At 39.2% G+C, this 26,934-nt stretch overlaps 1 protein-coding gene across 3 annotated transcripts; it reads left to right on the plus strand.

Moving 5' to 3' along the window:
* The first annotated feature begins 1,366 nt into the window (after positions 1–1,366).
* On the plus strand, positions 1,367–26,388 carry pip4k2aa (phosphatidylinositol-5-phosphate 4-kinase, type II, alpha a). Of its 3 annotated transcripts, none has more exons than XM_084939123.1 (11): positions 1,367–2,447; positions 14,698–14,795; positions 14,941–15,037; positions 16,263–16,415; positions 16,836–16,982; positions 17,105–17,143; positions 21,981–22,088; positions 24,848–24,961; positions 25,252–25,492; positions 25,734–25,837; positions 25,937–26,388. In XM_084939123.1, exons 1-11 carry the CDS (start codon positions 2,307–2,309, stop codon positions 26,015–26,017), a joined length of 1,323 nt encoding a protein of 440 aa, XP_084795249.1. In that variant the 5' UTR covers positions 1,367–2,306; the 3' UTR covers positions 26,018–26,388. The 3 variants fall into 3 exon arrangements, with proteins under 3 accessions (XP_084795249.1, XP_084795248.1, XP_084795250.1); XM_084939122.1 differs by having other exon boundaries at positions 1,371–2,447; positions 21,981–22,097; XM_084939124.1 differs by lacking the exon at positions 21,981–22,088 and having other exon boundaries at positions 1,371–2,447.
* The last annotated feature ends 546 nt before the right edge of the window (positions 26,389–26,934 follow it).

Consider the following 26,934-nt stretch of genomic DNA (forward strand, 5'->3'; position numbering starts at 1 on the left):
CACTGACAATGTATTTATGTGTCAGTGTTTGATCAGGACTTGGAATAAAAATATATTCGGTGGTTATTTATCCAAGTAAAGTAAAAAGAAAAAAAACCAGTATAGTCCATGAAGGAAATGCTGAGAGACACAAAAAAGGCAATGCTACTGGCAGGTATTAGCTATGTTGTTTGTGTGTTTTTGAACATATCACACACAGATTTACACAAATTGGTAGAATAAATCCTGGGTAACAACGAGGGGGGCACAAGTTTATGTTGAGTGAGCGTGAGGTCGGGTGAAGGGGTTGTGAATAATACCACTAAAATCATCATTGGGACATTGTAGCAAATGTGTCAGTAGCCATCAAAAAGTGCATGTACAATGAACTGGAGCTCGATGGATTGGGGTCTAAATCTTTAAAGGACAACAGAACAGTCTGGCAATTAGATGTATAAGTGTCTATTACATTATTTTATTTATTGAAAACATATGTCTGTGAAGGTTCTCTTTATTGAAAACACAACTTGCATGACCTATGGAGGGGTGAACCAGACAACTAAAGGTTCTGTGCCGTTTTCTAATGAACTGTGTAGTTTACTTTTGAGAACTACTAAGATTTGGAAAGCTCCTCAGATGTCCTTGAATCTGTTCATTGAATTACACTGAAGTTTGGAAGAAACCACATTCCATCATTAAATTATTATGAATATATATATATATGTATATATGTGTGTGTGTGTGTGTGTGTGTGTGTGTGTGTGTGTGTGTGTGTGTGTGTGTGTGTGTGTGTGTGTGTGTCAAACATATATTTTTATTCAATATAAATAGAGCTCACTCAATATGAAAAGAAATGCGCTGCCGTGAAGGGTGAGCCATAAAACAAATGAGCTCTATACCGCATCAGCACATTGAAGCCTCCTGCTTTTACAGAGGCACTGACACAGCATTGTGCCAGTGGAAACAGCATAGTATGCACCAAAAGACCAAATGACCTCCAAAGACATTATCTCTGATGGTGTGGATATATATATATATATATATATATATATATATATATATATATATATATATATATATATATATATATATATATAATCGTATCTACAGATCTACACCAAGCCAAAAGTAGGGATTGACTTGGATGGTGCATGTCTCTGCTAATCCATTACTATTATAGAGGCTGCAAAAAACGGGGGTGGGTGAAGAAAACAGTCATGTAGGGCAGCCTCACTGAAAAAGTGTATAGTTTTCATTCAGTTATAACCTTTTTGTTGCTGACAAGAAGGGTCAATCCAAATGCCAAATATAGACTAATATAGAAAAGCTCTTGCGCTATTAAAATACAACAGAAAGGTATCATGGGCCCGGTAGTGGAGGGCAGGAGTAGCAGCGAATCAGAGCAGGAGACACTGCAAAGCTCAGCCCGTCACCTCCCATCCGCCGAGCTGTCAGTTGCAGCGCACATGAACATCAACGCTGCGGGAGTGGACCAAACGTTGATATTCTTGTAACGTCGAAATATTTGCTCCTCAATGTTTTCATTTAAACCGGGCAAAGGCATCACAGGATACACGCCCTGTCATCTCTGTGGACTAAGTACAAACGCGTAGGAAGAGGGCTGAGCCGCTCGCTAGTCGCCGAGCAGCTGGCTAATGGCAGTAGTTAGCTTGCAGGCTCGATAGCTGGTGAACGGTGTCCGCTTCTGCTTCTTGCCGTCATTTGGTTAGAGAAGGTCGGGGAGGCTCATGTTAGCTGGTAGTTCTAAGCGTCTAGCTACCCTTCAACATCTCTAATGTGCTATTTTTTTATATATAAAAAAACAAGCGCATGTTCTGTGGGTCATTTGCCACGGGGGCTTAACAATTGTTCATCCTCCGTACGTTTACTGTTTTTACGAAATTTAGCTTTGATGTTTGCTAGCTAACAAGCTATTCTCGGCTATGCTAACGCTACCTCGGTGAGGCTACATCGCAGGAGGTGCAGAGAGCTCCAGTCGAGAGTTAAGGAAGGAAGAGTAGTGACTTATGATGTGGGCTGGCGGAGAAGCGTATGACGGTTAAGTGAAGAAGAGCAAGCAGTATTAGGCTAAACACTTCGTATTTCCTCACGTTTGTTTCTTTCGAGCTAGGGCCACAGCGACAGTCGAGCTCTGTGGGACTTTAGATGAAGAAAAGAATCGGGGCACCTTGGTTTGCTGGGATGGCTAAATGAATAGTACTGACACTGCTGAACCGTGAGCTGGTGGCCGCTGTGCCAGCTTCAAGGGAAGACACGCTGTCGGGATTATCGCACAGTCTGCAATAAACCAGCCAGTTTTCTTAAAGATGGCTTCGGCGAGCAGCATTGCCGCATCCATTGCGAGCAAAACCAAGACCAAGAAAAAACACTTCGTTGCCCAAAAAGTGAAGCTCTTCCGTGCCAGCGACCCTCTGCTCAGCGTGGTTATGTGGGGAGTCAACCACTCGGTGAGTCAGACCGTCCACTGTCACTGTGATGATCTACGGTTATGTCTCCCTCGATCTTTTGATGTTCCACATTAAGGCTCACTTGCTGTCAGATATCAGCTTTTGTGTTACTGCAGCTGAGTAAAAATACGAGGTGACAGCTGTCCAGCGGTTCACTGAACTGTCACCGTAAATACAGGACTGGCTTCAATTAGCGCAATCCATTAGTAATGTTTGCTTTAGTGAGCTTTTTGTAGTTGCAATAGTAATGTCGTGGATCTTATTAGGCCGTGGTTTTGATGCATGCATGCGCGCGTGTGTTCGTGTGCGGTGAACTCGCTTTGGCTTCCTGTTGTGCACATGTAGGATAAGCTCCTAGGGCTCTGTGTCATGAGAGAGCAGATCTTCCCATGCAAGACAGCTTATCTCTGCTGTCTTTCTCTTCCTTTGCTGAATAATTGCTGCACTTGGCCACTTCTCAGATGTTGGAAAAAGCACACAACTTGGCAGACAGAGGACATGCAAATATTTCTGGCACCAAATCACATTATACCCGTAAGCAGTGTTTTGCAAAAAGATTTAGGCTACACATAGATGACAGCTCCTTTTTTTGTTACAGTTGTAGTATATAGCTTATCCTTGATTTTAAAATCGTAATTATAGCAGAGTTATAACTGTAGGGCAATCTTTTGGCACCAGACTGATTGAGGAGAACTGATTTCCAAGGTATAGCCAAATGAGCTGAGCAGCAGCATTCATATATTTATTAAGCACACACGTTTATTTTTATGTTAGTTATAGATTTTTTTTTAACAATGATGGCAATAACCTTTATTCTTTGATTGTAACTGATGCTCTAATTTCTCCCGCTTTATTTTTCTCTGCCTGTTTTATTTATTTATATATATATATATATATATATATATATATATATATATATATATATATATATATATATAAAACAACAATAAGAATGTGCATGGTAGCAAATTAACTAAGAATGAATGGAGTGTCTTCTAATGACATCTCTTTTCCTTTTGACAAATGAAAACAAAATGTTTACCTTTTTTTAATGTAATAAATCACCTATTTGTTTTTAAATTATTTAGTTTAAAATGATCCACTTTGTTTTATTAATAGCCAGACATTTATTTTCACTAATGACTTTTTCAGCAGTGATCATAGTCTATTTTGTTTTTGTCCATATCTCTATGTCAGTTTGAGGCAGGTTGAGGAGTATTTGGTGGATATTTGCAATACTTGCAGCACTGTGGGCAGATTGGGGGGAAAGTCTTTATGGGAATGTGTTACAATTTATTTTTTTACTCTGCAGCATTTGATTTTTTTGGAGTAGGGTTCATTGTGGCAGTTTAGTGTGGATTACAGAACCTCAGAATAGTCTGACATGCATGATGCCAAGGCAGCTAAAGATCTAAAGCTTTTATTCTTTATCTAAGCTGTAGTCTGTAGATGGATCACAGTCACCTGGCTTTGGTTAGTGTTAAGCCTGAAGGCTCAAATTAAGAAACACGAGAGTTTTACCTCTGTGAAGCTATGCACTACAAATTAGTCAGTCTCTTGTTCAATGTCATTGAAGTGCCTATGAAAGATAAATGTATATAAATATATGCCATTTGTCCTCACTTTACTGGTTTTGCTTATCAGATATGATGTAAGCAGTTGTATCAGCTAGATGGCCACCAAGCTCTTAAAACCCTTCAATAAAAATTTATGGTTATATCATGGATTATTATTTTTTATTTATTTATTTTTTTTGTTACATCAGTAAATTTAAGAGAAAATCATTTGTTGGTTTTTGTGTTTGTCCATGCATGTCAAAGCTAGGATTATATCATAATCATTTATCGGATTCAGGTGTCTACTTTTGTGCTGTGTCAACTGTCTGCTGAAACATTATGGGTCAGTGCCTTGTAACCATAAAAACCTAGAGTTTGAAGAATCATTGAATACATGTTCAAACTGTACTCAGATTGCTCAACAGTGCACTGGAGTCGTCAGCACATTCCCTTGTTATGCCTTAGGCTACTTCTCCTGCAGTTTTTCTCAGCAGGTACTCAGCTTGTCATACTATCAGCTATGTAAAAATTACATTCCATGTCAGGTCACTAGATTGAGCCACTGAGTGTTTAGGCCATCAAGTATTGATATAAGTAGGGCCACCCCTTACCAAATTTGCCTTGTTGACAAGTAGTTAGCTACTCATGCACATTTATGATAGCCATCTATCCATTCATCTAAACATCCATCCATTTTAAACTGTTTATCCATGCATCATTCATTTTTTTATTAAATTAATTATAATTGTATGTATAGGGAGCATCTAAAACTGCTGTTAATTCCAGAGCTGAGAGCTCTTATATTATATTATATTTGAGATATTACATATCCTTGGTAACACTATGCATAATTACAGAGATACAGAACTTTAGTATAAGCTTTAAAAATCTAAATTTTACAACACCACACAGGAAGCCGCCAGTTAATGATACCATTAAAGCAACAGTCAGCAAGGACTCTGTTCCAATAGTAGAATGAGTGTTTAATTGGCTATTATTGGGCTTTTTGTGCATTTAACATGGTAAGCCATGTTTGACGTTGATAAATGGTAGGTGAATGTTTGCCTGTGGGTTTTGCCGCTCTATTGGGGCTATCGTTTACTCTTGAAATAAACCCACTGTTTGGATTTCCTGCCTGACGCGTATAAAATTAATAAATGGAGGAACCAGCTGTGTAAACAGTAATATCTATCTATAAGTGACTTTTGCCACTTCAGTGAGACTTTGAGTTTTGTTGTTTTGTTTTGTTTTTCCTGGCAACCAACCAGTGAACTAACACTCTTCTCATAAACTAATGTTGGGTTGGTTATTGCGGGTCAGCCCGAGCTAAAGGTCACTCCCTGCAGCAAGGAGATTGCAAAAGTAACATGAACTAAAAAGGGAGTGAATAAAGGGTGAGGCTTGAGAATGCCACCAGACTGCAAAGACAGTAGGACATTGAAACACATTCATTCATACACATGTTCTGCAGTTGTAACCACCCTCTTTAACCACTGTGGGTTGTCATCTGAATAATCCAAATTGTCTTGGCTTAAAAACCAGATTTATTTGAATTACTGGTCCGTTCATTTCTCCAGTGCAGATTAGATGCCAGTAGTTCCAACCTTTATATTAGTCCAGTGAAGTGAGAATGGCATGCAGAATGAGACAAATAGAGTGCCAGCAATCATAGGAATAAATGAGATGTTTAAATGATCCCGTAAACTATGTGTATGTCATCAGAATTGTTGTTGTGTAATAGCTAACCAAAGATATGTATTTTGAAGTATTTAAAAGCTTCCTTAAAATAACCTGCTTAAGCAAGTAGCCCATTTTATTTTAATCCTAGTACTTTGAAATGTTGTCAGCATATATAGCATCTGTTTTTGGCTGCACTAAGATTACAAATTGTGATTGGGGTGCCTCAAGCCATAAAAATTGCAGTGTGGATTTTCGAAAAGAGTATTATTTGGTCCTTTTTCTTGCCTTCTGCCATTGTCAGGAAGATTTTTCTCACTATAAAACTTAATAAAAGAAACTTACATGACAGCGGATTTAGACCATAGCTCTAAGTGTCTAGCTTGGGGGAATGAAACAGGACCTGTAATGCTTGTTTCCAATTCTAATTTTTAAATCTTTTGCTCTACTAGAGTAGCTATGAGTGATTCACATTAAAAAAATAAAAATAAAAATCATTTGTTTAATCTTGTTGGTGCAGCCCATGTTCATCTACTCCCCAAGCAAGGCTCTCCCATAGAGGCCCCCATGCCTTTAAAACAGATTTATTCTGATTGGGTGCCCCTTGCACACAGCAGGTTTGCACAGCAGGTGTGTGGGACTGCTGTGCTCACAAGCAGACCTTTGTGCCCGCAAGACCATATTACACTTTATGTGACCTCAATAAAATACAAAAAATGTTTATTTTAACCGCTGACCACATTTAAAATAAGCATCCGAAACGGTAAACTTATATATGACAAAAAATAAGGAAAAGCGTAGAATTAGCACTTGGAGCTTGCAGGATATGGCAAGTTAACTAACAGTCTGCATTCTTGCTGAAAGTAGTGGCTTTCAGAGGGAAGGAAAAGTGTGGTTCTTGGCTCTGTCTTATAGTAACGCTGTTATTATGCTTTAGCCTGAATGTAAATGAACCTAGAATAAGACAAACTAGCGACCCATTTTAGCTTCTTAAAATTGCAACATCATAAAGCGTTTTCTCTGTATTAATGTTTTCACACTACAAAGAACACTTTACAGATTGCATCTCTAACCTGTGAATATTTAGTAGTGTTACCATGGTGAGCCAGGGACTTCATAGAACCCAGTCTGTTGCAGAACCTGTTGGCATGAATTTAGGTCCTAACTCACCTGATGTGCCAGATGGTTTGCAACTCTGAACCATCTGGGAAATTGTCCTTGGAGTCTTTTAAAAGGGCAGGCACTAAAAAAAAAAAATACTTGGCTGTAGATTAGATGGCCACTGGGCTACATCAACCAATCAGATCAATACACTACAATAGAGAGTGCTGAAGAGGAAAAACAAGCCTGGGGAAATTTGAAACCTTTGAAGCTAACTATTCTGTAAGGAAAATTTGTGCATAAAAGACGCTCATAGACATTCAGTTTCCCCCTCAAAAAATTCTAGGCGGATGGCTGTGTGACCCATCTGTCTGTTGTCACACCTTAAACACTCCTGTAGCTGTGACCTTGATAGGCTTCCTGACGGGTCGCCGTTGCCGTCGTGATCTGTAGAATCTTTCCAGCTACCCAATGGTGAAGTCAAAAATACTTATTTCCTAGAAAGATGCATAAAAGTCCTGGCTACCGCAAGCTAATTTTAAAAATGTTTTCAGGTGCCAAACACCTTGCATCTCCAGTTTGATTCTGCAGTAAATCTGGCTCAGAGCTTCACCCTGGGAGTCTGTAAAAAGGGATAAAGTTTTGGCTTGTCTGTCAGGTCTATTTGTAAGTCCTTGTGTTGTATGAGGGCAGTGTTGGAAGAGAAGTGTGTCAGAATGTGTTCTGCTGTTGGTGTGTGAGTAGATTTGTCATTGGCTGGAATGCTGCATTGTGACTGTTTAAGGCATCCTTTACATTAATGTAGCTTTGACTCCAGCATTTTCTGACATGCTGTTGCATAAAATCTGCTCCAGTGATTTTAAAACTAAAATAAATTTGATAGGTTGTGTGTTGATTTTTATTTTACCAGACAGGCTTATGTAGCAGGATCTAAATTTATCTTTGTAGGTAATCGTTTCAAGTTTAAATTTAAATAGTTTTGTTCCTTTTGAAAAAATCTGGCTCCCCCTGATCTAAATTTTAATTCATACTAGCGCTACTATTCATTCTTTTTCTTTCTGTTTCTTCATGAAACCCCTCCCCTTCCTGCAGATTTTTAACTAGTTTTGTGAGGGTCTCTTTATTTGCCATCCTGTCTATGTGGCTCAGTTTCATGCCCTGTCCCCCTCTCTCCTCCCTCATTGTCTCTGTGTCTGACTCAGAGTAGCTGTGTCTGCTTCTGTGTATTACATAAGAGTTTGATTCTATAAATATCTGCAGGAGTGACCCACAGCTAATACGTGTGATGATTATGGAGAAAAGCTGAAACCTCACATCCTGTCACCCTGAGGCAGCGACAGACAGAAGAACTTGTGGAAGCATGTGGTTTTTCTTGCACTGAGCATATAATTTTTTTTTTTTCATTTCGTTATCGCATGCTTGTGTGCATGTGTGTCGCCTTCAATACTGTGTACTTGCTTGTGACCATGGTAACTGTAGAAACAAACTATAATTTAATAGGCGCATTTCCGTTTTGTATTTTGTTTTTTAAAAAGAGGTGGAGAGAGAAACACAATCTTAGCAGCCTCTTGGAGATCCTAATATTGAATAATAATGGTTTAAAACATAGGTGTCAAACTCTGGCCCGCGGGGCAAATTTGGTCCACAGCCTAATTACATTTGGCCCGCGAAGCCACACCAAATTACTATTAGAGCTGGCCTACTGGTATTATACAGCTAATATATATATTGTTTAGTATTAAGCTTTGCTTGTTCCATATTCAGTTTTTCAGCAAAACATGTTTGAGTCCATAAGAAAAAATTCATTCTTATATCTGGAACTTTGTTCCAGTTTTGAATTTTGGCCCACTGTGTATTTGAGTTTGACACCTCTGGTTTAAAACATACACAGGATGTGACGAAATCAATGGCAAAATTACATTACAAAATTACATTACATCCTGCTCATGTCTCTGTAGTAGGGGTGAAATGATTCTGCAGATCCATGGTTAGTTTGTATCTTCTTTGTTTTTATAGTTTTCATTCTTAATTATTTCCATTTCGTTTGAACCACAATAATCTATAAATATAACATCAACCACATCTCCACATAGCTCAGTTGTGGATCAGTGACATACACGTCACCAAGCTTTATTTTGCAACCTATATGGCTAAAACCACATGGTTTAAAAGATGCCTTTAATAAAAAATGGTGGAGGAAATGCTTAGCTAACAGTACTTTATTAGTGGTGATATTGGTAGTGAATCTTCAGTGTTTTACTTTGCATTTCTAAGCATTGGCCCTTTATGGCTGATGGGGTGTTGTCGTCACCCTGGCAGGCAGGCGGGTGGCATGGACACCCAAGTTTGTGAATGTGATAACTTGAGAACAAAGCAACATAGGAGTTTCAAATTGATAACATACGTGTGTCTACTAAAAATCTTTGACGAGTTCGTAGCTCAGTGACCTCAGCCTCAAGGTCAGGGGTCAGAGGCCAAGATTTCGTGAAATTTTGTGAATGCGATAAGTTGAGAACAAGGCAACATTGGATTTTGAAATCCATACCATAGGTGGATCTATTAGGAAGCTAAGGGGTACCCCTGGCTACTGCATGTATTTCTTTTTCTTTTCCCCAGTACATATTGAGTTACCTCGTTGTAAGGTAACTTTTTGTATTTCCTGTAAACCATAGAAAGAAGGCTAACCTGGATTATGATGCAGTATTATGTACTGTGTCGTAGACCACCACTGCTTGGGACTATGGTGAAAGTTGGTGTACCAACAGTTGTTATTGTTCAGGCGCAGATCTTTTTCGGCATCATTGCATTTAGAAGAACATGTTATCTTACATTGGGATCATACTTACATGTTTTCAAAACCACACCCATTGTGGAAAAATTTAAATCAACAGATAAATAACCGTGGTTATAAAGAAGTTAAAAATGCAAGATACCGAGTAACATATTAGCTTTGTGAACACTGTAGGTAAATCTTTTCAACAGTTTGCAAAACAATAATAATCAAATTTTAGGATATGACCACAGCAACTGAATGAAGTAAACCGCAACTCACTTCAGACTCCTTAAATTTCATCCCAACTAAACACCTGGAAAGTTTAATGACAGTCACGACACTATTGCAAAATACCATTTTTATGATATACAGTCATGTCAAAAAACTGTTTTCACATGACTCTCTGCAGTCATATTAAATGGAGTACCCTCCATGATTTAATAGCTTGTAGAATCACCTTTTAGCAGCAATAACTTGAAGCAATCATTTTTTTTTTTTTTGGTATCTTTTTTGTATTTTTGTAAATCAGTCTCTCACATTATTGTGGAGGAATTTTGGCTGACTCTTCATTACAATTTTGCTTCAGTTCAGTTAGGTTTGCATGCATTCATTCATGCACAGCTCTCTTTATGGACTGTTGCAGCATTGTAATTGAGTTGAGTTCTGGACTTTGGGCCTTTCCAGCACCTTGAGTTTTTTAGTTTTTTTGTGTTTTTTTTTTTTTAGCAACTCTGTTGTAGATTTGCTGCTGCGGAATCACTCTCTTGTTGCATGACCCAATTTAAAGATTTAATTTACAGAGGAATTCATGGTCAAATTACCTTGCAAGGTGTCCAGGTCCTGTGGCCGCACAGTGAACCCAAATCATCACCCCTTCGACCACAGCTGGTATGAGGTGTTTGTGCTGATATGGTATTTGTTTTTCACCAAAATAGCTCTATTTGCACTATGTGCAGCCAGACACCTCCAATGGAGTGTCACTTGCTTGTGGAGTGTCACAAGCAAGTGTCACCAATCTCTGTAGATTTGGTGACACTTGCTTGTGATCAATCAAGTGAATTTGATAAGCTGTACCTAAAGGTGTGCATAGTTTTTCACTGGATTGCACAATGTCCTGTGGAAACTATTTTTTTCATACAGCCATAAGCTAAAGTACTCCAAATTGCCTTTGTGGCAGTTCCTGTTGCAGTGTATCGCCTGCACTGCATTTTGCTGTGATGATTAACACATAGATGGGTAGATTGGTGTTGGTTTCACAAGGATAAACCAACACCAGCAAAACTTTTGCAACTGGTAAAGATAGCAAAAACAGGCTTTTAGTAATAGCTGCCAAAGTTGATTAAAACCAGTTATGACTATGTCCATGGGAGGACATAGCTGTCACTGTGTTTGTCGCTGTAGGCTGTGCTTCATTTATTCTGATTCTGGTTGTGACACATTTGTTTAATAGGTGTAAACACATGCAGCAGCGCTGGTTATGCTGTCTAAATGTTGCACTGAAGCTGCTGTACTTCTGCACTCCTGTGATGTATTGATAGCAAATCTGTCATAGAAGTACTGCTGATTCAAATAGTTGTACAGCAGGTTATATTCACAGCACCATACATTAAACCACAGGCGCAGCAAAAGGCTGAACAGTACTCGTAGCCAGCAATTTCCTGACAGATCAAAGTGGTTTTATGTTGTTCAAAATTAAATCAGTACTAAAATCAGTACTAAGCAATAAAAATGCATCACACTATACTTGCAGTATCTACTTGCACTGATGTGTTCCGTATGGTTCAAAACAAGAGGGGAATCTAATCTATAGTTAATAATCTTCTTTCACATTAAGAAAAGAGAAAACAGAAAGGTGTAAGTACAATAGAAGTTGCTTTATAAGTAGCAGTCCAGTCCATTTACAATGTTAACAAGACTGTGAATTACTTTCATTTACTTGTCTCCTTAGAGATGTTTAAGGTTATTTTATGTGTGCCCACCAATAACCTATTTAACAGTTACAGCTAATGTTTAAAAAAAAAAAATAAAAATCTTAAAAGACATTGACAAAAATTTCCCTGAAGCTAAGATCCTGCAGGTCGCAAGGCTAACAGTTAACTGGCAGAAACCCTAAATAACCTTTCTAGCCGTCACTAGAACAATGGACAATTTTCCCCACCTACAGCGTAGTGAAACATGTTTTTCTTAAAAGCTAGACCAGACCTATTATATGCAACTATCAAATAATGGTATGTGAAAATGTTTCCTTTTTCTCTTTCTAAAAATGTTATGTTTGACCTTTACTAACAAAGGTTCAAGAGGAACTCATCAGAATGATTACATTACCAAGTTAACTTTTTCCACTGATAACACATTCTGCTTATAGTTTGCAAATCAGTAATGGTGTTATCAGAAAAGATAAGTATGATCATGATTGGTCGCATCTTTCCTGTTCATTGTCAAATGTGTCCCTGAGGGCTACCCATCTTGATTGCGGGTCTGATTAGTTTTGCTTCTTTTATATAAAAGTCTGGGAGCAGTTTTCTTTTCAGCTCTGTTTCATTCGCTCTTTCAACTATTAGTGAGTCATCTGTCATTGTGCAGAAAGATGAGGCTATGCCGAGCTGCTGAGAAAGCATGCTATCTTCACCAACTTCCTGTCCAATGGAGCAACAGCGCACACTTACTTCACTCTGGGCCGGAAAACCAGTCTTCATCACCATGGAGACAAAAAGGAAGTGGTGGTGTGAAATTGTCTGCAAGTTTGATAGATGGAGGAAAATAAGCACATGAACTGGATGGTCATATGAGAGCCTGAAACATGAAATAGCTCTACTTAACATTATATGGTGTGGGCTAGGCGCAACTATAGTCAACTATAGTGAAGTTTATATACAACATTTCCACAAAGGCACCTGCACAGATGTTTAGCATCAAGGTAGAAGCCTATAAAAAAAAAATCCTGGGTCATCCTGTCATCCTGGATAGGCACTTTCTCATGTTTCCTTTTGCTGTTTTTATGGTTGTGAAATTTAAAGGTAGCAACAAGGACATTTGCTGAAACAGTAAATCTACACAAATGGTCATATGAGGGTAGTTTGGGGAAAAATGAACCTCGAGGGACCCATCGTCTCTTTTATCTAACAGATATTTTCATCTCAATTGTCATTGCTGAACACTAGTGTCCTCACAGACACGTGTGTGTGTGTGTGTGTGTGTGTGTGTGTGTGTGTGTGTGTGTGTCTGTGTGGTGTGATGAGGCATTGTCTCTGCTCTTGTGTGAAATGCAGCTTTGTTGATTAGGTGACATCTCCCTTGTGTACCCAGGATGCATCTGTTGTATTACGTCACTGTGACGACAGTGCCTGTCACAACAGGGTGCTGAACCATACTTGGATATGACATCTGTGAACTTGGGTCCAGGTTCAAGTGGCAGAACAGGCTCAGATTATATACTTGACCAAAATAAATTAATATCACGAGCCTGTGGGGAATTAGCCCTACATCTTGGCTGTGCTGGGAATTTGTTAGTCATTAGTTACAGATTTTTCTTAAATTATTAATGCTGAATGTTTACATTTTAATATAGCAGTTTCGTCATATATAATAATTTGAGAGTGGACAAGATCATAGACGTATTCTTCCACGCTCAGCCTGTTAATACATGTCTTCACCTGACTGTGACTGGTATTATGAACTTTCTGTTGCATACTGTCTCCAACATTTCTGCAACTTTACAAGGCTGCAGATGATCTGCAATGGTAAAAACATTGGATACCTCGTTTAAGTGAGATGCTGAAGTCGTGATATGACACCTCATTATGAATCTCAGCACAATCCTAGTTGTAAGCAATGTAGAAAACTTAAATCACATTTGAGACTTGGCTGCAGAGGAACATGCACATGTCTTGTTATTAATCAGTCAAAATGAAATATTTTAGGCTACTCCCTGCACCGTCATCACGAGTGTGCTTGGTGGAATGATTGGAGGGTTATTAATAGATTCAAGCAACCTGCTAGGAAGCCTGCCGGCAGCCAACAACAAATGCGCAAACACACACACAAATACACACATCGTATGTGTATCAAGCTGTGCCTGATTCATAACAAATGTCAGGTCTGTGCAATGCAGCAATGTGAAGCATGGCCAGCTCCAAGGGAAGCTCCTGCAAATGTACCATAGGTGATCACAGCTCTCCTGTTCACTGTATAAGGTTCATTGAAGCATCACTCTTGAAATTCAAGGTAAATGTCACTGGGGGTTTTGAAAGGATGAGTGCTCAATTTTTAGCTAGTAATGAGGACACCCCAGTTTCTTTTAAAATTGCATTTCAGAGACTAGAGAAATGGCATTGCACACTGAAAAGAAAATGTCATTATGCTCTGAACTGTAAACATGTTCTATCAAGAAGATTAGAAAATAGCAGGGCTTCACAGACTGCAGGATCTTGAAGAAGCATATTAAGATTAACTTTTCTGCAACACATTCTCTTACTCCTACAAATCCACATGTTATCTAGACTCTATTTATGTCTTGTATTAGACATTATATAGACATTACAGGCTGCGTGTCACTCTTTTTAAAGTCCCCATTTTGTCATTGTCTGTACATTTAAAAACAATGACAAACATTTGCATTTTCTGGAGCATTTCCTTTTGATTCTCTTCACTGCCTGTCCTTCAGATTTGCACATGACATGATCCTAGAAATGTAATCTATTAAAATGTTTACATTGCCAGTTGTTCAGTGCTGAAGATTATCATTAATTGATGGCCCTGGACACATTGGTTAATGCTCTTTTAAATAATAAAGCACAATAACTTGTATATCTGCTTTAGTGTGGGTTACAAATTCATCCATCAATGTTTTGTTTTCAGGACCCCAAATTTCAGATATCTCAGTTATGTAGGATTGATAACTGTAATATTAGAACAGCCAAACCGAGCACAATCCATGTTCTATCTTAACTTTATTTCCACATTGTGTAGAAACATAAAATGAATGAATCCTTTAAGTGTTAATTTCCTCGGTCACTACATCATATTTTGCCTAGGATTTCTGGGACCTCTTATACACCACATGCTTCACAGACATGCTTTAAGCTGCTTCGTTTTCCTAGATGCATGACTGATTGATCCTGTTTTTGTGTTTTTCTTTGCACAGATAAACGAGTTAAGCCATGTCCAGATTCCCATCATGCTCATGCCAGATGACTTCAAGGCCTATTCTAAGATTAAAGTGGACAACCACCTGTTCAACAAGTAAGTTCTTTTTTTAAATTCAAAAGTTATTGTGTGTCACCAAAATAAATGTGTTTTTTAAATTAAGCATAAAGGAGTAACAAAACACGCTAAATAGCATTCATGAACTCTTCGTTATGTTTTTCTGATTTTTGTGTACACACAGGGAGAACATGCCTAGCCATTTCAAGTTCAAAGAGTACTGCCCTCTGGTGTTTCGAAACCTCAGGGAGAGGTTTGGCATCGATGATCAGGACTTTTTGGTAAAAAAAGACTTCTACCATTTGTAGTATAAGATTGGTTTAAATTTGAATATTGGGTTGTCACTTACTAAAGATAACCATGTTTTTTTTTAGTACATGTTTCACAGTCTAATAACTTTAACAATCTAAGCACACTTAAACACGTAACTACTCCAAAACAAATGCAGTCATCTTTTCCCTCTTTTGTTTGAGCCCACTCTGTCTTCAGTTTTTGCTCTTTCCCAGTAAATCCCTGTTTCCCGGTGCAGTATGTGAGTTGGCTGTATTTGGATGTCATTGTCTCCCAGCTCAGTGCAGCTGTTCCTCTTACATGTTTTCATTAGGGCTCAGCTGGCTGCAGTCGGTGGGCAGTAGGAGTTGAAAGTCACCAGTCCAAAATGCCACATTGTCACTATTAAACTGATTTTCTGTATTAGACACTTGTTGAAGATAGAAGGTTTAAAGGTTTGTTTGTTATTTTTCATGGTGCTTAATGTCAGACGTATTAGTTTATGTTTTGGGAAGGTCATTAGAGTGCAACAGTAACCATTATGTTAAATAAATTATGAGAAAAATTGGTAACCACTGCAAAAAAATTGATAAATTTAAGCATTTCTTTAGCGTGTTGAGCTTGTTACTCAAATGATTTCAACATTGCACTAAGACTTGGTCATTTCTTACTTTTCATACTTTTTAGCAGTCTCAAAAAGCAAATCTTCAGTAAGCTTCTAAACATAAGAAGAAATTATATTGTTGTTTCTGCCACATAACTCCAAAGTTTGTTGTCATTCTGCAACATAAGCAACATAAGCTAACAGTTTAAGAGAGGGGGTGAGGAATTCTTAGAGAATGAGGGATTGAGCCACAGGGTATTGGATCATCTTACTTGTGAGCTCCAAAGTCTGGGCAGCAGCTGTTTGCGTCTGTGTGTAGCTTTGGCAGCGCAGCAGCCGTAGGGGTCAAACCCTCATATGTTTAGACTAGAGTGTGGGAGGTGGTGAAACAATAAGAATGCAGATCTACTTGCTGTATTTCTGAGCTCCCTCACAACTGTGCACTACCTCAGAAATGTAATTTCCCTATCAGCTATTCAGTAATGAGAGGTCAACATGAGTTCTGACTCTTTTTCAAAACAGGTTTTATAGGGAAGTTAGGATTGTCAAAGAGCAAAGATGACAAGCTGCTGTCATTTCATTGTGCACGTCCTTATCCTTGTTTCATCTTTGTTTGTGCTCTGTGTTTGCAGAACTCTCTGACACGCAGTGCTCCCTTAAACAGTGAGGCCCAGGGACGCAGCGGGGCCCGCTTCCATACCTCTTACGACAAACGGTACGTCATCAAGACCATCAGCAGCGAGGATGTGGCCGAGATGCACAACATTCTAAAGAAATACCATCAGGTGAAGAGGGCTTTTTTTTTTTTTACTATAATGTATGACTTACTGTTTATTCTTCCATAGGAAGAAATAGATTATGCTAGCCTATGGCTGATGGCTGATGAAAATAACATCACAAGGAAAAGGGACAAGCTGTTGTCTTTAATAATGCAACTTCTTATTGATCTTGCAGTTTAAGTAGTGATTAAAAAAAAAACTTTATGGGTTCCATAGTCATGCCATGTCCACTGATAGCTGTTGTAATAGGAGCCCCTTACTCCCTTTACTCTGTTTATCATCTCTCAGGAAAAAGCTAAGTTGTGCTTTGCTTTAAAAATCTCTCTTTCTTTATTCCATAAACTCTCCCTGTTAGTACAGGCATTAAGTATCCATTGTGACTGAAAAAAGGGTCATATATTTGTCTTCTTCACACTCTTTCTGTAGTTTATTGTTGAGTGCCATGGCAACACGCTGCTTCCTCAGTTTCTGGGGATGTACCGGCTCACAGTGGATGGGGATGAGACTTACATGATTGTTACTCGCAATGTCTTCTCTCACCGCCTTTCTGTCTACAAGAAATATGATCTCAAGGTAAGAGGGAAGGAAAGAAGAACACACGAAAAAGAAATGAAGGAGGAGAGGTGATCAGATACAGCATGAATGTGAAAAGAAATTAAATCCGTGTGTCTTTGTTTTTTGTTTGTTTTTCTAAGGGGTCCACTGTGGCAAGAGAGGCGAGCGACAAGGAGAAGGTATAGTCACCTGCTGAGAGCTAAGGTCCACTGTTATACATAATCACGAATACTAAATATCTGGATAGGACTCTTAGCCATACCTGTCTGCTTTGAGCAGTAAATGATATCAATTAAAATTTTAGCTAGAATTCTTAATAAAAGTAAAAGCTTTAGATTTCAAAGCAAACTAAACAAGTCCACTTAAATTTGCAAAGTGTTGCTTAATGAAGTTCTGAGGGGATTTGTGAGTCGGTGTCGTCTTAAACAATGTACAGCTGTGCTGTGTACCCTGCCGATGTCTTGGTTCTGGTACTACTGAACAGTCCTGGCAGTCTGAGGAATAGTTTAAATATAGTGTATTAAACGTGAATATTTTGTTTAAATAACATGTCATAAGAAAGCCATGTGGACGATTAGAGAATGAGAAAGAAAACAACCTGTTTCCAGTGTTTTCAAACAGTTCCAGGCTCACTGTCATCACCCAAATGGTTTAACTAACAGGACTCTGGTGTCTGCTTTTGTTTCCCTTTGGGTGGGGATGACAGTAGCAAATATCCATCTCCTTCAGGTAGCACCTACTTTGTCACTCCATTCCCTTTCTAGCCACTGCATGGTATTTTTGTTCCTTTTAATTTGCTTCATTCCCTCTAACCTGGCTTCTGCTGATCCATTAGTTCCCCTGCTTGCTGTCTGTGTGTGAAAGACTGACGGTTGTGTGCATCTGCGCGTGTGACTCTATGTCTGACTGTTTGTTGTTGTAGTGTTTTTATTCGGACAGATGTTGTCTCATGATTGAGTATGTTGTGTTTTTTATGTATTTATTTGTGTGTGTGTGTGTGTGTGTGTGTGTGTGTGTGTGTGTGTGTGTGTGTGTGTGTGTGTGTGTAAACAGTGTATATGAGCAGGACATTTTGTGCGATGGAAGTTTTGCTGTTTGATGTGAGAAACAGCCTATTTTTGAGCTTTTGGCTGCTTGAACAGAGTCACCTGTTGAAAATGAGTTGTCACAGAATTTGCTGAAATCTGACTGATTTTGTCTTTTGTGTTAAATGTGTATTAGCTAACAACAGTTCAAATGGTTACCTTGCCTGATAAGAAGAGTTTTATTTAGCTGTTTTTTGTTTTGGTTTTTTCCTTAAGGTTGAAGGTTTGATCTAGAACAATGATACTTACAGACATCGTCTTTGATTACTTTGCAGTGCAGTGTATCAGCTTAGCAAGATGGAAAACTCACTGCTCTTTTCATTATCTGCATACACATTTATTTCTGCAAAGTTTAGTCTTTGCCTGTAAAAGGTATTTACATAGGCTGCCCCAGTTTTGAACCACAGCAGCTTGAACCGAGTTATATGGGGGGTCTTAATTGTGGAACACCATGCAGTGAGACATGGAAGACTTCAGGGAATCCCTGAACTAAATATAGGCCCCTGTACATGGGGGAACAAGCAAAATATTATTATGGTTAAAACAGATGAGTGGAAAAACAAAGCAGCTGAGGATTTAACACACACGTGAGCCTACTATGTGACCTCTTTTTGTGTGCAGCGCAGCTGTGTGAAGCACCATTTGCTGTCTAGCAATAGAGATTAAGAAGCAACAGGATACATTTTGGCAAGCTCGCATGTATCAAGTCAGATGTTATATTTTCTGAGACAAGCTGTCACTCTTAACTTAAACTACAACAATTTCAAAGAAGTTGGGCCGCTGTTTAAAATGTAAAATAAAAATGAATGCAAATCTCATGAACTCATATTTTATTCATAATAGAACACAGAAAACATAAACGTTTAAACTGAGAAAAATGTATTTGTAATTTAATGGCAGCAGCACATCTCAGAAAAGTTTGGGCAGGTTTGGACTTGGGGCAGGAATGTTGTCCCATTCTTGTCTGATATAGGATTCCAGCTGTTCAACAGTCCTGAGTAATCTTTGTCATGTTTTTTGTTTCATTGACCAGATGTTTGCAGCTGGTCTAATGTCTGCATTACAGGCAGGCCAGTTCAGCACCTGGACTCTTCTATTATGAAGCCATGCCGTTGTAATAGCTGCAGTATGCGTTTTAGCATTTTCTTGCTGAAATGTACAAATATGCCCCAAAAAGATGTGAATGGAAGCACGTGTTGCTCTAAAACCTAAGTGTGCCTTTCAGCATTTATGGTGCCTTTCCAGATGTGCAAGCTGCCAATTCCACAGGCATTAATGCACCCCCATACCATCAGATGCAGGCATTTAAACGGATGCTGACAACAAGCTGGATGGTTCTTCTATTTAATCTGGAGGACGAAGCGTTTTCCAAAAACAATTTCAAACTTCGATTTGCCCGACCACAGAACAGTCTTCTACTTTACTTCTCTGGGCACTTTGGCCCAGAGAAGACAGTAGTGCTCCTGGATCATGTTCACGTACGGCTTCTTTGCAGGGTAGAGAGCTTTAACCCGTATTTGTGGATGGGACAGCGAACTGTGTTCGCAGACTGTGATTTCTGGAAATGTTCCTGAGCCCATGCAGTGATTTCCATGACAGAATCATCTGATGGCCTGAAGATAACGGGCATCCAGTATTGATCTTTGTTCCTTCCACACAGAGATTTCTCAGAATCAGAGTCTCTGAAACTTTTGATGGTAGTCTTTGAAATTTAAAGTTGAAGAACATTATTCTGAAATTGTTTCCTACAATTTGTAGATCGAGTTTCTTGCGGATTGTGAACCTCTACCCATCTTTACTTCTGAAAAACTCTGTCGCTCTAAGATGCTCTTTTAATTAGTAGTAAAATTTTCCTCTAGCTGTTTCTTTTTTTAGTACCACTTACTTTTCCAGCCTTTCATTGTGCAGTTGCAAAGTTTTGAGACGTGCTGTTGTCATCAAATTTAAAATGAGCTAATGTTTTTCACGAAGTAATAAAAGTTCTCATTTTTAACAGTTTTTGATATGCTTTCCATAGTTTGTTGTCAATAATGTGGCTTTATGGGATTTGCAAATCATTGCTGCTTGTTGGTTTTCTTTGTTTTTTGTTTTTTAGATTTTATTCTTTGGACTTCTTTGGAACTGGGGTAATACTGAACGTTGTTGCCTGTAGGTTGTATTGATTTCTTTGCTTAGTTTAACTTTTAGCTAATAAGCAATGCATAACTAAATAACAAGTAACAATACGTGAAGCTTCTTTACTCTAATACTTATCTTATAGTTAAACTGCAGAGTGCAAAATACAGCATCTGATCACACATACATTTACACCAGACTTGGAACAGATCTCACAGAGTTAACTGAGGTTCAGCCTTTAGAGATCAAGATCTGGCCACACACACAGGAATACAGACATGCTTAAGTTACGTTTGCTCTCACACACTCAGTGGGTCAGTAAGATGTCTAAGAAGTAAAATGGTGTCAAATAAGAATAAAAAAGGGAAACAGTCCATTTTGCTCAGTCTGTATTCTTAAAAAAAGTTTTAAAGAAACACACACAAACAACAAGCACGGCAGAGTCCTCTCCTGACTGCATGGCCCTCTCCCTTTCATGCATGCATCTGCATGGTATATATAATGTTTTTCTGCATCCTTTACGAAGTTACATGATTTCAAACACATTCCGATGTGTATGAACACCGGTCTCATTCTTTTGCACATTGTGGGCATTTTCTGTTCTACTCATGTATGACATGTATATTTCTTTTCTTTTTTTTTTTCTTTTTTTTCATGAAATAAATTCTGTGGTTCTTGTAGCTGCTGTCTCAGGGGTTTGGCTGTCAAACAGCAGCAGCAGCTGGCTTTTCATTTACCAGAAAAACAGTCAGGTGGTTGACACCTTAATTTATTTTATTCTCAACCTAAGTAGAGCTCAAATGAGGTTATACTGGTCTTATATGGGCCTATTAAATCATGTTATTTATATTATTTATGGTTAACCAGGTATTTAGGACACTGGCAGTAACTCATGAAACTCTTACTGATAAAGATTTGTGCAATGACAGCATTTTATTTTATTTATTTTCTTTGGTGATCTGTGAAATTTAGAGGTTGTGTTTGTTTGTCATAAATAGTCGCTGGTCATTGGTTTGTGAAATAGAACTAATATCACCACTAGGTCTCTGTTCAGTGGCTCGAAACTGCATTTATTTTCTTTTTAAATAAAAAATAATGTCCTCTCTCTCTCCTTCACAGTAGAAACAGCTGGTATCCGGTGGGGCCACATGGCTTTCATGTGGCCATATGAATGAGTCTGAACTCCTTGATATTTTATCTTTCTTCCTTTGTCCGGTAATTTTAATCCCTTAGAAAAAGTTCCACGCCTGATAAGTTGTTTGGCAGGTTCATAGGATGCAAGTAAGTTTACAGTTGTTTCCTCGCTCTGCTAAGTCCCAGATCCTTGCTCCATAGAGTAGCTTTGCCAGGCTGCTTTCTTTCTCTATCAGGTGTTTAAGCCGGGAAATGAACAAACACTAATGTAGGCGGTGCAGAGTAATGCCTTTATGTAATATCGATCTTAAATTTTGATGTTTAAGCTTTAGAGGGAGTCTAAAACATTTATTTTAGGTCGATGTGTAGTAGGAAAACGATGTAACCACAAAATAGTGTCATCTTTTTGCATCTTTGTTGGATGACTGTGTTGGAGACTGATATGCACTTCTTGGCACGTCCATTGTAAAGACATCAGATTTACAAACGTCTAGACGGGTCATGCAGATCTTTTGCGCTGATGCCCTTTCCAACCCTCTACCAATCTGAAAACAAAACTATTGTATTCTGTTACATTTTAAACACTTTGCCTTTACTTCCAACTTCCTTCCTCCCTTCCTCTCTCCTTTCTTCTTTCCTCTCCTCCACCCCTACCGTCCCTCCCTCGCTCCCCCTTTTCTAGCAGCCACCCCCATCAGAGGATGCCCCCCCACGGCCCAAATCTGGTAATGTTCAGCAAAGGCTGCAAACACTGCGGATTGCCACGCGCTTTTACTGCGCCATGAAACACGTAAGAGATGTAAGAGAACCAGGGCTCATATACCAGGCATGATCTATTAAATCTATCTTATTATTTTATTTATTTATTTTTGTTCTTTTTGTATGGCCGAATATTTCCGTTTGTTCTCCAGGCTGATCCACTGTTATTTAAGTGCCATATTTTTGGCAAACATTTCATCCATTTACAGCCACATTTTGGTCAACTTGTCAGTAAGATTGAGTTCGCCGAGTGATTCATTGTTGTTCCCAGCATTCACTCAGTGGCACCTTTATTTATTTGAAACACTGGAGAGCAAGAAGCAGTAAAGTAGGACGATTTGTTTTTATACTTCACATTTTGATCTCTCTTCTAAGCCACTAAAGTACTGAAGAAAATGAAAATGTCTGTGTGATACGGAGAACCTTAGACCTGAAATACTGAAGCGAAACATACTTTTCTGTGCTTGTCTAGTACATAATTTGTTTTGGGGACCATGTTCCATTGTTTTGTAGAAATACTCCAGTATATTGAAGCCCTGCTGGTTTTAGGTTCTTTTGGCAGCAATATGGCCATTGGGTCTTTAAAAAGGGTTTTGTAGAGCAACTAGTAATCATACAATCATGGAAACCCACATAAAACCAATGAGTGTGTACATAAATGATGTACACACTCATAAAGACACGTTCTGTCCTCAAACATAACAGTGTTAAATGAAGTAAGTGGCTAATTTTGTGTTTACGTCTGAGTGGTTATAATACAGCTGCTGATTTGCTAGTAACTGATACCAAAGTGCTGGATAACAAAAGTGAAATTAGGAAGTCTTCATAGTGTACAGATTACATGTCACTGATGTAAAAGGTGCACTGTAACAGTGTATAAAGGTATAAAAATCAGTAGACAGCAAAACTGCAAGATCCATTTCAAGCCAGCTGACAGGAGAAAAAAGAAACAACATTCGTTTTCAAGGCAGTGGAAAAGTTCACCTGTCATGCAGTTTTGTAAGGCTCATCAACAACCTTTCCTTTTTTTTCTCCCCTCTCTCAAATAAATCTTTCTCGCTCCCTCAGCGAAGTGCACCAGTCAAGTGTCAGACCCAAATTATTTTAGTCAGTGTAGCTGAGAAAATCAATGAGAGTGCAACTGAAAGCATTATTTTTTTGTGACTTGGAGGAGCAAGAAGAAGGAAGGCTTGGGCATGGAAATATTACAGTTGAAATGAGCCCACAGAAAGATGGATGAATTGCCAGATTTGGGATGTCTGATCTGGTGACAGGCATCTAAAATGTTTTGGGTTATTTGCTCTTTGCAGTCAGCCTCATTTATTTTTGTCGCATCTATATTCAGTCAAGAAAGTTGTACATTTCATTTATTTATTTATTTTTCATTTGGAGGTCTATGTCTGTATATATATATGTGCTCAATTGTCCAATGATGTGAGAAATATTCCTGTAAAGGCGTCTTCTGTATGTATTTGTATGTGTGTGTGCTGTCTGAGTTTGTTCTAGTGCCACAAGGTGTTGTGTGTTGCTGCTCCTCTTCTGCTGCCATAGAAACATTGTAGTAGCTAAACTGCTGCTGCTGCCCTCTTACCTCATTTCCTGCTCTCCTTTTCCTCAGTGACTCAGAACTAGGCCCCTCCCTACCCACGTATCACCTATTCCACCTACAGGCTGCTGGTGGTTTTGCAGCAGCATGGTTGAGGAGAAAATTGATCCCTGTAGACTGACATTTAAATAGGAAATTACTTCCTTCTGCTTCTAGGCTGAATAATAGCAATTAGTCTCAAAGATAACGTGGCTTTATAGAATTATTAAAATCAAACAAACATCTTTTTACCTGCAAACCAATATTTGGAATCTGAAAAGCATCCTAGTAGAGCAAGAGTACTTCTGCGAAACTAAGAGCGGATGCTTTTCGGAGTCTACTCTCGTGCCATAAAAGGACCTTTAGTGGCTTTGAGTTGGATGTTCTTTTTTTTTCATGACACAAAGTATACGGATCTACCAAATGCATTTAAAATGCTGTACAAATTTTTGTACACTGTGCCAGAAAAATGATGATAATACAGACAGTAAATACATTTAAGTGTAAGTGATACGGGAAGTTGTAAATTTAGAGCATCAGGTGGATCTGTACCCTGCTGTGTGCATGTTGCATGCATTGTATTAAACAGTCAAAACATTTAGCTCGAAAAGAGGAAAGCCTTGGTTTGGACAGACAGCTTGTACCCTGTTAGCCAACTCGTGTTATGTTACCAGTAGTACTTGTTGTGTTTGGCTGAAGCAGACAGGCTTATCGAACAAACCACAGGCTCAGCACCTCATATATGTGAATGGGGTATTTCAACATGCAGGATTGTTAGGCCGATGCAATTACATGCACTCTCAGTATGAGTCATTTCTAAGATTAGAGTTAATCTTTGTAATCGTGCTTTTTGAAATACCCCCTAATGCTTAAAGTTGAGCAAGACTGTGCTATCTTTAACTCCTGTGTAATGACACATATAATGTCTTGTGAGTATTCTGGGGGAAAAAACAATGAAGAATACAGATGCTGGTGTTACAGCTTTTATTTAATATTGTATTCAGGTATGTTCAAGTATAGAATCTGTGTATGATTGGGTGGAGTGATATTTATTGACACTTCCTCATCTACACTTGATTTAAGCACCAAAATTCTGTCTGCACATTTTTGCCCAGGTCTGCTGTATACAGTACCATGCCTTTTGGGTTTGTGTTGTAGTTTTGGCTGTTTCTATCTGGTCACTAATCTCCAATACTAATGGGCAGGCTAAAGAGCTGCCCACCTACAAGGACAATGACTTCATCAACGATGGGCAGAAGATCTACATTAACGAAGAGAACAAGAAAATGTTCCTGGAGAAGCTTAGGAAAGATGTGGAGGTATGTGTTCGACATGAATTTTTTTTTTTTTCCTGTCAAATTGTGATTCAGCTTTTGGGCTGTCTGTTGGTCCCATCAGTGGCTTTCCATGCATTAAGTGCTGTATGTAGCCAGATGTGAGGTAGCAAGTCATGCTGTAAAAGATCTCACTTGATGTCACCATTCATTCGTCACTAGTTCATTTTATATTTTGCTACAAAGTTTTAACTCAACCTCTATTTTTTTCCTCTCATCTACTCCTCCATCACCACACATTATTTTACCATCCTGCCTCCATGCACCGTCCTCAGTTCCTGGCCCAACTGAAGCTCATGGACTACAGTCTGCTGGTAGGGATCCACGATGTCGAGCGAGCCGAGCAAGAGGAAGTGGAAAGCGAGGAGAACGAGGCCGAGGAGGAGGGTGAGAGTGACGGAGGAGGCATTGGGACCCCCCCTGACAGTCCCAGCAACACCCTGGATAGTACCAAGCCACTGTCACCTGGAGAGTTCGACCCCACCATCGACGTCTATGCCATTAAAAGCAATGAAAGTGAGTGAGAAATGCAATCCTTGCATTGTGATGGCTGTATGTAATGGGAAAAACAAAACAACAAAGAACTAAGAGCTCCCCCTACTGGCAGCTTTGGTTTTCACTGCATTTATCACATCTGGTATTCAGTCTCTCAAGAAGATTATTTGTGAGAAATTGTACATACATTAAACAGCATCTGCTTTTTCCCCTCTACAGTTGTATGATTTCTTATTTAGGGTGCATTTGCTTTAAACTCCAGGTGCTCCCAGGAAGGAGGTTTATTTCATGGCTATCATAGACATCCTGCAGCATTATGATGCCAAGAAGAAAGCTGCGCACGCCGCCAAGACTGTCAAACACGGGGTACGTAGCTGCATAGAGACCCATTATTTCAGTGGCTCAGTTGACAAACAACAAGGTTAAACTTGCCCAGTGATGATGGATGTGTGTGTGTCTCTGCAGGCCGGAGCAGAAATCTCCACGGTGAACCCAGAGCAGTACTCAAAGAGGTTTTACGATTTCATCACCACTATCCTGTCATAGCCTCCATGAGTGACGGGGGCAAAGAGGCACATGGGAAAGGGGAGGGCAAGTGGGGAGTTGGGGTGGACTAGAGAAAGTGATGTAGAGGAAAAGCATCCAGAGGAAGAATTAATAAGGTGCTGTGATGGCTTTGTGTCACTCTCCCTTATCCATTCTCCTCACCTCTGTTTGTTTCCCTCTTTCTCTGTCTCTCTTTTCTGTGGGGTGCCACCTGCTGCAGCTAAAAAGAAAAAAAACATTGTTCGTTTACATTCATCCTGTCTTCTGTTGAATTCTGTTGTTGTTACTTTGGATGATAAAGGCGTTAAAAGGAAGAGTCCCAGTCATTACATTCTTTTTCTGTTTTGTTTTGTTTTTTTGTTTACGGTCGTTTATTTGGGAATATGGCTTTTTTTTTTTATTGCCTCTAACACATCATCCAGCTCCCTGCATTTTTTTTTATTTCAATGTCTGTATTTGGTTTTCCCATATGATGTTGAGGGGGAAGGTTGGTGGAAGGGTCTGATGTGGTTAGTGTGAGAACAAGTGGAGGTCGCTCTCAGAGGCGCGAGCAGGGATATAAAGAGGAAGTTTACGTTGAGCCTCGTCTAATGCAATTGCTTCGTATAAGGAAGTAGGAAGCAGTCTTCCAGCAGGCCAACTGCCAGACCCACACACGAATGCTGAACATGTACTCGGCCATATAAATTTTCCCATTTAAATTCCTCCTCCAGCACTCGCCCTTTTGACGCCGCCCCCTTCCCCCCCCCCCTTCCCCCCCCCCCCCCCCCCCTTCCCCCTTCCCCTCTCATTCCTGTGGTTTTGTTGAATTGAACTTCTGGGTTAACCTCTGGCCACAGACTACTTAACTTCATGTAAATTAACGCTTGCTTTCAGCTCCAGCACTAGCTGCACCTCTGTGTCTGTCAGCACTTTGC

Source organism: Perissodus microlepis, chromosome 9 (assembly GCF_051167445.1).
Source record: "Perissodus microlepis isolate ML-2025 ecotype Zambia chromosome 9, ASM5116744v1, whole genome shotgun sequence".
Taxonomy (NCBI): domain Eukaryota; kingdom Metazoa; phylum Chordata; class Actinopteri; order Cichliformes; family Cichlidae; genus Perissodus; species Perissodus microlepis.

Excerpts from the sequence above, each read along its gene's own strand:
- pip4k2aa (XM_084939122.1), top strand. The coding sequence starts at position 2,307 with ATGGCTTCGGCGAGCAGCATTGCCGCATCCATTGCGAGCAAAACCAAG. Across the intron at positions 2,448-14,697 it reads TGTGGGGAGTCAACCACTCG|ATAAACGAGTTAAGCCATGT; the intron begins GTGAGTCAGACC and ends TTCTTTGCACAG. Across the intron at positions 22,098-24,847 it reads CCATGAAACACGTAAGAGAT|GCTAAAGAGCTGCCCACCTA; the intron begins GTAAGAGAACCA and ends ACTAATGGGCAG.